Source organism: Manacus candei, unplaced genomic scaffold (assembly GCF_025592945.1).
Source record: "Manacus candei isolate 608988 ecotype Guabito, Panama unplaced genomic scaffold, ASM2559294v1 h1tg000057l, whole genome shotgun sequence".
In the NCBI taxonomy this organism is placed as follows: domain Eukaryota; kingdom Metazoa; phylum Chordata; class Aves; order Passeriformes; family Pipridae; genus Manacus; species Manacus candei.
The window spans coordinates 6,646,863-6,657,500 of record NW_026138105.1 but is presented as its reverse complement, the minus strand read 5'-3'; the positions used below and the strand labels follow the sequence as shown (position 1 = coordinate 6,657,500).

At 41.4% G+C, this 10,638-nt stretch overlaps 1 protein-coding gene across 3 annotated transcripts in view; it reads right to left on the bottom strand.

The window, feature by feature from the left end:
* The window catches only part of TSHZ2 (teashirt zinc finger homeobox 2), a 221,516-nt gene that overhangs the window by 204,587 nt on the left and 6,291 nt on the right, over nt 1–10,638 (bottom strand). For 2 of the 3 annotated variants that reach the window (XR_007907123.1, XM_051803328.1), the window contains exon 1: nt 3,861–7,846. The exons of the other annotated variant lie outside the window; for it this stretch is intronic. Coding sequence is in view for 1 of the 2 variants with exons in the window: in XM_051803328.1 (XP_051659288.1) it covers nt 3,861–4,122 (262 nt within the window). In the remaining variant the exon portion in view is untranslated. Of the gene's footprint in view, nt 1–3,860; nt 7,847–10,638 lie in introns of those variants that run through there. 3 annotated transcript variants of the gene reach the window in all.

Here is a 10,638-nt window from a genome sequence, read left to right as displayed (position 1 = left end):
AAATCACAGAAAAACCTGTGAAATGTAATCATGTCCATACTTTTGTCCACTGCAAATACCAGGAAGATGAAATTAAATCTTACAAAGGGTAATCCATCTCTTCCCCGATCACTCCAAGCCAGAGGGAACAGCCAGAGCGCTGGTTTTGCTGGGTTTGTGTGAACTCCTGTTACACGGGCTGAGAATCTGGGATCTGCCACTCCAGATGGGATTAGAAATCACTGTCACGTAGGAAACGTCTGGCTCTCAATGAAATTATCTTTGAGGGGTGGGTTTGTAAAGACTTTCAGCACAAGTAGGAGAGGAGTGGAAAAGGGGCTGTGTGTAACTGCACAGCTGAGATCAAATTCAATTACAGCTGAGAATTTGCAGCATTTCCAGTGAACTCTTTCCCTCAGTGAGCACCACGTTGGTTACTCAGCCTCTTCAGCTCCAGAGTTTATTGACTCCTGCAGACTGATGACTCCTTAGGACACGTTTTACAAAGCAGAAGGTGGCACAGGGCCGTGCAGATGCCACCCTGTGCCCCGCAGACAGGTTTTAAAATAACTGTGCCCGGTCCCAGTGACGCAGGATGACTGTGCTGGGTGGCAGCACCACGGGGCCACTGCAGCACATTGTCCCCACGTGCACAGGCAGGTTGTGACAACCACGGGCACAGACCCAGCACATCAACAGGGATTTTCTCTCCCCTCAGCGTGGACCTCCAGCCTCTGCTCTGGAAAAACCACTCACTTCAGTCTTACCATGCATTTTTACCTAATTGGCAGAGAGAGAAGTAATTAAATGTAACAGAAACCAGGGCTTCCAAATGAAGATAGAATTTTTGAAGCCACAATTTCTATTACTTTTTATTACCTTTACCTATGGTTTATATGGCAAAGGTTCACAAAACAGATGCAGATGCTAAGCTGGATGGCTTAGTAAATGAAGTCAACTTCTGCAGAGAAAAGCAGAAGGAAGTTAGAAGACATGAGTGAATTCACTTTAATAGCCAAATGAAGTTTTGAGTCACTGCTGACTCAAGTAAAACTCCAATTTAATACACCTCTAAAATATAATGTCTTCCAGATAAGACAGCAGTAATCCACTAACCAAATACACTCAGAAGAGAAAGGGAAATTCTGAGTAAGAGTAGGAATATGAATCATTATTCTGATAATGTTTTTGTTATTATTTTTGCAGATGAATCTGAAAGCTCTTAGGACACAATTAAGTTACCACAGCCAATAAAGACAACAAGCAAAATCAAGGCAGATACTTTCTGCCTAGACACCGTGGTGATGGGCACATTAGAAATGAGGTAGATTAGATAGATGAACTAGACAGACACATCTAACTGTCCTCCAGTGCACTCATTTGTTTGACAGTCTGGAAAATGCCAACATTCCTGGGATTAAATGAAAATAGAAAATTGCATTTTCACTGTAAAGTATACACAGAACTTTGCTATGTCAGATTCTCTTTGTTAAAACAAACCAGGGCCTGACCACGTCCTCCCAGAGAGACCCAAAGCACAATAAGATAAATGACACAGTAACCAAGGCACAACTGGCTGAGAGCCCTTGGGTTGCTACCCTTGTACCCAGGGTATTAGTGAAGCAATAATGACCCGCACACACTTTGATACTCTAATTTTTCTTGAGCTAAAACAGCACCAAAAATGCTAAACTGCCCATCTTACACTGCTTGATATCATATTTCTTTCATCCATGACTTGGAGCTGCTTTACCTTTACGGGCTGCTCAAACAATTTTTGTTCCGTGGTGCCTTTTCCCCCCACTTTGTTCTTCAAGAAAGTAAAAGTAAACAAATACCTTTTGATATAAAAAATAAAGAACAACAACAACAACTGGAGTGAGTCTCCCCAGAGGTTTCTGGCCCAGGTTGCAGCCATATCGCTGTGGCTTTTCCTTCAGCTCAGGGAGCACACAGTGACACACAGGGAGCACTTGCACTCCCATTCAGCAGCTCCCTGGTTTTTCCCAGTGCTGGGATGTGTTCTCCAGAGCTGAGCTGGGTTTGGCAGGGAGCACTCTGGATTCTGCTCCTGCCCACTCCAGCTCTGACAGCAGCCCCGGGAGCTGAGTGACGTCCCGGTGCTGCCGGGGAGAACAGAATCCAGCTCCTTGTGACAGTTTTCCCCACACAACATCACAATCAGCCAAACACATTTGTAATCTACTGCAGCTGGTGTTTCTATAATTGATAGAGATATAAAAGCCCTTTTTGCTAAAGTTGTACTTTTGTATTTTTTTTTTCTTGGGGGAGTTGTGAGAAAGCAGCTACAAAAAGCAAGCTTTAAATCTCAGATAATGTAGCTCCCTTTAGAATCCCAAGCTTAAAGCAAGTAGTTACGAGTTTTAGCAATGCAAAAAAAGGGAGCTAAAAACAAACATTTATTTTACTTGACGTAGCAAAACAGTGGATTAAAAAGTTAAATCAATGCACCGTCTGAATGGTTCCTGCTGTAGCTGCAATTTCAAATGAAATAAGAATGTTATAAAAACTCGCCCATATTAGGCACATTTGGAAATGTCTCCTTGTAACTGTTCTTTAAGTGTTCTGTCTATGAGCACTAACAGGTCACTGCACAGGAAATGCAAAAATATGTTACATTTTAATCAGGGCATATAAAACACTGTCTAGAATGTTACATTGCCCTTGGGAATCTGTAGTAAGTAGAGGAACTTTTACAAAGTCCAGGTCACTCTCCCCATTACATCACTGTTAAAAAAAATATTATTAGGTTAAATTATAGAGATGTCATGTATTAGAACTTTCCCAGTTGTAGGATGATGGCTAAGAGATGATTATTTCCTTGGAGAAACTCATAATCACTCCCTTGTTCCCCTCTACATACTTTGTATATTGAAAATAGTGCATTTTAACTGAAGTAAAATGTTTCCAAACAATTACAATGAATGAAGGCAAATATGAGACTGTTCTCACTACATACTCACTGTAACAACAAATTTCAGCACTTTACCCTAACACACAAACAGAAATTGAAAACCTGCCTGGTTGTACCTCATAGGTGATAAAAAAATGAAAGAAGGGATTTTAGCAGACATGTTTGGGAATGATTAAGGTAAAATGTCCCTAATCCAAACAAGTGGAAACCCAGATGTTGATGGCATCATAACATTCCTCTGCCTCCTCACAATTCTTTCTCCAAATGATTTACCTCTGTTTAAGCAAAATCACAAGTTTGTTAAATCCTTAATAAGTTCACAGAAACAGCAAAAGAGTAATGCAGGGGTGACTGTTTTCTAGATTACCATTCTCAGGATTTTAGTTATTAAATATACAAATGCTGGAGGTGACACAAAACTGTACAATATCCTGAAGGTAACCTGCTCTGCCGAGCCTGGCTCAAGTTTTGTCGCTGACTTTCAGATAGAAAGATTTGATTTATAGGAAAAATGTCCCACAGGGCAGCAAGTGAAATAAAATAAATCCCCTACCCCGAGTAAAACCGAGTCAGAGCCTTGGGGGCCCATGGCAGGTACCCACAGAGCGACAGAGGGACTAGCCCTCTGCAATGGGCATGTTGGGGCAGGAGGACTCAGGCTCTCAGACTAACAGGCCCTTTTTATCTAAACAGATATCTGTGGTTGAAACTCCTGGCATGAGTCTTTGTCTTGTCTCTGAGCTGCTTTTGTACCACAGCTACTCAGCTGCCAGTAACGTCCACGTGCTGTTCGCCCTGACCCACCTGCGGCCGTGCCCTGGCCCCCCACACCCTCCCCACCTGCTGACCAGCTCCCCACCTCACACACTAAAACCTCTCAACAGCCCTGCATATACTATATGTTGTTATAAATTCTATGTGGCTTCCACCAACTTCAGTGCACTACCTGAGCTCTTCAATCCTCCTGTTCGACTCTCGCCATCCAAGCTGCAACCTTGCGCCTCAGTGCCGCCATCTTCTCCCGACTCCCAGCCAGGGATCAAAGTTTGCCTCATTTCGATGGATTTTTGCACCCCTCTTGGGCTGCCTGCTCCATGGCTGGGGACAGGACCACACCACTGCCATTTAACAGACATGAGGGGCACAGCTCTGGTGAATTTTAAGCGATTTTTTTCACTTTTTCCCCACAGAAGAAGGCCCCACCTCATGAGTGCCAGGCCCACTGTGACACGGTGGCCCCTCACGCCGGGCGCTCCTACTCCAACCCGTCAGCGGCCCTGCAGTCCCTGTTCCCCAGCTGAGGTGCATTGGTTTCCTGCACAATCCATCCCCTCCATGAGGAATGGATGTGTGCAGGCTTTGGGAAAAGCCAGCTGAGGAACATTGGGAGCTGCACGCGTGGAACTACGCTGGCTCCAACCTAGGTCTCGATCTGGACGCGCTCACTGCACCAGCTAATGCTGAACACTGTGCTCTACATCAACTGGGCAAGAGTCAAGATCACATTTTTGCCTCTGTTTTCTGTGGATATTTGATAATGTCATGCTCTCTGCCCCTGCTTGTCCATGTTCAGCTCCCTAAATTTCCTTCTTTCCAACCTCAGGGCCTGGGCTCCACCTCAACAGACCTTTTCCACATTCCTTGACTGCTCGGACCCATCGCTGCCCCTGCAGCAGGGAAAGCAATTGTCCTACTTATCCCCAGCTCAAATGTTTTTTAAGGGAATGTAATTGGAAAAGAGAAACTAAGAACAGAGCATGCGTGGTGGAGATGGCACGTTGGAGAATGCTGTGTCACCTTCTAAAAATTCTTTGGCAACAGCAACTTTTAGGCTTTATAAGTCAGACAAATTTGGGTGGATTTTCTCAGGGAAAGCAGAAGATATCTCTGAAAAATGTTCACGTCACTGCCAGAAAGCTCAGTGGTCCCACAGCTTTGAAATAAACCCTGATGAACGTCTTCTAATTTTTTGCCAAATAACATCCTACCCTAAATTACAGGAAGAACATTTTAGGAAAGAAAACACAGATTTTAATAATGGAAATGGTTGCTTTGAGCAGCTCAGAAGTGGAAACATTAGAACCAGTAGAAATCAAACCTCTCAACAGGAAACTCCAAACAATCTGGACTATAGGAATTGTTGAGCCCATGATACAGATGTTACTGTTGCTGTGCCCAGGGCTATCCAGTGCTCCCACATCCATACAACACAGCACTCAAGGCCCCTGCTGGTTTTCTGTTCCTTTCAAGATCTTCCTTATTTTTTTCACCCCTTTTGGTTATCACTTGGCTGAACTTTTGCCACAGGTGAAGGTGCTGAGCCCTGAACATCAGCGTTGTCTACTTGGTCTTCCCCATCCACAACATGTTGCCTCTCCAGTTCAGACATTCCATCCAGCAAGAGGGATCATCAGACAAAATCAACAAAATAAATCTACAATTCTGAACACAGAAAAGGTTGATGACTTACATTGTCTTATTTGAGCTGTTTTTTCTCATGCTCAAGTAAAACAATAACCAGGCGAGGCTACAAATCCCAGATCTGAGTCCCTGATTCAGTCAGAGGGGCCCTTGGCCATAAATTTCAGCACAGACTTAAAAATTGATAGAACTCCTTTTTAATCATCAAGTATTCAGCTGCTCATTACTGATATATGCTTTAATGACATGCCTTTAAATTTTGGTCTAGTTTTAGAATACAGTTTCCTCAAATTCCACGGCAAATCCAGTGTTGTGAAATGGAGCCCTGCAATTTTGTTCAAGTGCTTTTTCAGTTCTAAGGTCTATTTGAAATACAAAATTTAAGGAGTTTGCTATGTCAGGTGATGTTTTGTTAGCTTTTGACAAGAGAAAATATTTAATACCTTCATTTTTTTCCCCTGCTCTGAATATTAGTTTAATTGTCACAAATAATTAAACGCTTATGAGTAAGAGACATCTTCAGACATTTTGACAATACATATTAAGAGACACTTTAAGGCAAATCTGCACAGATCGGCTTTTATTTGTTATGCTAAACGATGATGCATCCTGATTGCATTTGTTCCTTATTTGTGTGTGCAACAGGAGACGTACTGTGAATGATCTGTAAGGAGTAAAATGACAGTATTTGACAGGCTAGGAAATGTCTGGGCAGGGATACAGGATAAGGAACCCTGAAAGGGCATTGTTTATGGAGGGGCAATGGGTAGAGACACTCCCTTCAATCTAAGGCAAAGAAAGGCGCCAACAACTAAATTACAGTTAATAACAGTAAGAAATAAACATAAATTACGTATACAAGGCTCAAGCTCAAGGACTTTGGACCACTAAAAATATATATTATTATATCAATTATCAAAGAGAGACAAATTCCCATCCTGGGAATTTGCATACGAACTTTAATAACCTACTATTCAGAAATAGAGGCAAGCATTAATTTCCACATGAAAAGGAGTCATGGGAGAGCTTCCCAAGTCCCCAGCTCCAGAGAAAGCCCTACCTGGTGATTCAGCACCAAACGCTCTGGCCTCTGCTCAACAGGGTAGCAGGTGGTCTCCCAGGTATAGTAGATTAGCCCTATATTCCCTAAGATTTATTCTGAGTTCCTGTCAATATAATGGCTGAAATGACCATTCCTGAAACGTAATACCATGTGAAAATAGCATAAACAATCCTTAATGAATCCACAGGCTATTACTTGCATCATATTTCTTCTATAGGCAATACATACACCTCCAGTTTAGAAAACCAGCACTGCCCTTGATCGAAGCCTAGCAATTCCAGTTTACACAAGACAGGGAACTGAGGAAGGTCCATGGGAACTGCTTGGTGCTAAAAGCTTCTGAAAATTCAGGTTTCTCTTTAGATGCCCATGTAAGGATTCAGACCCGCAACATCAGAAGCTGAGCCTCAAACTCAGCGATTTCCAACCACCTCTGGCAGTCTGGGGGCAGGAAAATGTATATGTCCTGTTTAGCTGCAATTAGAGCAGGTTTTACATATTTCTCAGGGCAATGCATTATATACAGACACATCCCAGGTCTGCCAGAGAAACAGAGAACAGTATATGAGAGGAAAAGTAACCGTAACCAAATTCCCTGGTCCTGAAACTTCCCACTGGCCAAAAACCCATCTGAGGATAATTTAGGGAAAGTAAAAAACTTGATTACTCTGTCTAAAACTATTGCTTAGGAAAGCTCCCTTGTCTTGCCAACACAATTAACAGAGCTCTCCTTTTCCGAACTGTGAGTCTTCCCATTTTTGGGAGCTCCTGGACACGAGCAAAGTGCCTCTTCCTCCATCACAGGGAGGGTTCAATTCACCTTTCTGTAAAACAGGGAAAAATATTCTGCATCACTGCCTTTATCCTGAGGAGTACACAGCATCAATAAGAAATCCTTGGTAGAAAGGTGCTAAGTGTGAAGAAATATTGCTCCATTTCCTAACAAAGCACACAAATATGAGCAGGAACCATGCAGCTCATCAAAAGCACCAGAAAGCTTTTAATTTTTTTAGCATTTAATGCCAATGATCATTATAACTATTTAGCTTCTTTCTCCTCTCACATACTAATTTAATGCTCCTTTGACTGTGCTTATATATGTTATGACATGGTTGAAAAACACACACAAAAAAAAAATTTTGGTAGACCAATATACCAGCTGGCAAAAGGTTACATTTCTTCCATACAAAACTGCACCTCATAAAAAATCCAGCTCTTTCCTGTGAAATCCACTCCAACTGCAGGAAGTAAATGAGTTCTTCCTATATGTACAAAGAAAATTGCAGGCCTTAGGAATTGTGGTGGTGATTCCCTGTGCAATTCACATGAAAATTATTTATATACGGAAAATTTTGAGTCAAATTTTTCTACGAAAAAAATCCTTCCTTCTGTCCAAGAGCAGGGCGAGTGATAGAAAAAGGGTTGTTGCCTGCACATACCAAACTGCACCAATGCAGAGTTTCACTAAAAAAAAATAAAAAATTGTAGCTATCAAGGTATTCCAGAGAATTTAATTATTTTCATTAAAAACAAGAACTGTGTGCAGCTCCGTTTTTTTTTTCAGTAGAAATTCTGCAGCGATTCCACATAAACAGACCCAATATCACTTCAGCAAAGTTGCTCTGGGAATATGTAACAGCCTTTTTTAAGTTATGAAAGCAATATTGAATGAGATTTACTACAATTTAAGATAAGTGGGTCTTAATTTTATATGAACAGAGAGACTTAAAAAGCAGGCAAGAAGAGTTCCAATTATATTGTGCTGGAATATTAGGCCCTGTGCAAAATTGCCCCTTTTCTCTTTTACATGCATAAAAACAAGCACAACAGGCTTTTCCATTAAATGAGTCTTTTGAGAGAGATGCAGGAAGAGCCAGAAAGCTCCTTAAAACTTTATTGCTTTTTATCTTTGTCAGGTAAGGCTGTGTATTAAAAATGACCTGTTCTTTCCTGTTCTATCCTTCCTGCAAGTTTTTTCTTCCTGTTTGACCCTTCAATTTTAAGTTTCCCAATGAATGGAAGGGTAGATCCGGATTAGTTTTCCCCAAATACTGAGTACTTTTGCTTTTCTACAGCCATGAAGAGCTCAGGATGTTTCCCATAGTCTCTTTAGCATCGAGAGTAACTTTAATGAGCCTCAGGATCATTAGACGAAAGCAGTTTACAGAACACAGGGAGGAAAGACCCAGAAAGGAATGAGATACAGCTCTAATAGATACAAGCCATGGAGATGAAAGAAAGAAGTCAGCATCTCATTTGCATTAATACAATAAAAATACAGCATTAATGTTGCCAGTTGTAAATTTTTTTTTTCAATAAAGTTCAGCCTGATTACATCTGGGAAAAGGTGGGCTGTGCATTCCTCGTAGTATTTATCCTTTAAAGAACAGTTACTGGCTATTAACTCTCTGGATTTAATTGCCACCGAAAACAATCTCCACGAAACTTCAGTTGAAAGTCACTCCTCAAGAACCGATGGGCTGAGCTCTCCAAACTGCTTTGTTTATGGCAATACAAACCCAGAGCTGCAACTCACTCCACTCCACTCCATCATTATGTTTTGTATTTTGTTTACTGGTGTTATCTGTGTGTACGTGTATAATTATACACACACACACACCAGTTCAGCATCAGAATCACTCAAAAGCAATATTGCCAACCCTGTTTATCCAAAAATCACGATGCACAACCTCAAAAAGCATGAGAGCAGCTGAAAACGATCAGATATTGAAAACAGTCACTTTGAGAATCGCAGCATTTTTCCTCTGGCGTAAAACTTCAAGCCTGAATGTTTTTGAGCTCCTTAGTTCTCCATAGCAAGGAGTTTTAAATTAATTTTCCTTTTAAAATGCATATTGGACACCTGCATAATTACCAGACTCCAGGAGCTGGAGATTTAAAGAAAATAAACCCAAACAAAGGAGTTTCAGGAGACACCACTCCTAACAGCACAGTTCTGACATTTGGGCAAATATTGGTGGAATAATTAAAAACTGCTCTGAACAACAGAGTGTGCCAGGTACATCCCTCTCCCATACAGGCACTTTTCTCTCCCTCTTGCAGGTATGGATGTGTGCATGCCTGGAAAGGATCCGTTTCCCATACATTTAGGACTGTTTGTTCTATTTAGCTGTGGAATTTTACCAATACTTGGGACCATCAGGCACTGCACGTTACAAACTATGTATTTTTCACAATCAAACCCTGTCATTTCGAAGCTATTGTTGTGCCTTTCTTTTTCCTAGGGCAAAGAGGGGAAACATTTCTTTTAGGGAAACAAAGATTCTCTTCATTTTTCTAAATGAAACACTTAATGCAACACTTAGATCAGAAGACCAGTTTTTCCACTTCTTTTTTGCCTGAAAAAGCTCACAAGTTAACGGATGAAAAGCCAGCAGCAGTTAAAGAGGGATGTGTAAATCTAATGGGAAACACTGTGATGTTTCTCCTTGAAACCTTAAAAAATACACAGCTCGCTGTCAAGGTACTTCTGAGCTGCAGAAGCCGTTATTATAACATGGCAAAAATTACTCGGTGCCAAGATCCAACAGAAGTCACCTTAATGAGAAAGAACTGATTTTTGTCCCTAAAACCACACGGAACTTTTAGACTTCGGATTTGCAAAGCCATTTTCATGCATTTACTCGAGAGCTGCCGCCCCTGTGCACAACGTTACCACCACACAGTAAAAAAAGGATTCTTTAAAAGACCATCTCATCTACTGGTACCCAGAAACAGTGCTCAGTAATTAACACAGAGAGTGGAAACGTGATTGAGAAGTGAAGTTGGCCGAGCAAGCAAAATCTCTCAGTCATACAGACTTCAGAAAAGAATAGCATGTAAGCGTTGGGAACAATTTACAAACACAACTCTCCCTGGATGTAAAGCTTAATGGGAGAATGTGGTCCCTCTTCAGAGGCAAAGCGTTGCTAAAGGAACATATATCTTGAATTTTGTAGCTGAAGAGCCCAGTGTTACATAGACAGTCCTCACACAGAGCAGTCACCCATTGAAGCAAAGTGCTGAGTAAGAACTGCAGAACTGGGCCCACTCTCATGTAAATTATTGCAATTAAATAGGTAATGCAAAATCACTGCTCTTACATGAATGCAATGCAAGATTTCAGCTGAGAGTACAATGTGTTTCCAGTTGACTCCTGTATCAGATTCAGAGACAAATGAAAATATCTCTCTGCTGCATGAGCAGGCTTTAGAGGTAAAACTTCCCAAATGTTTTCATT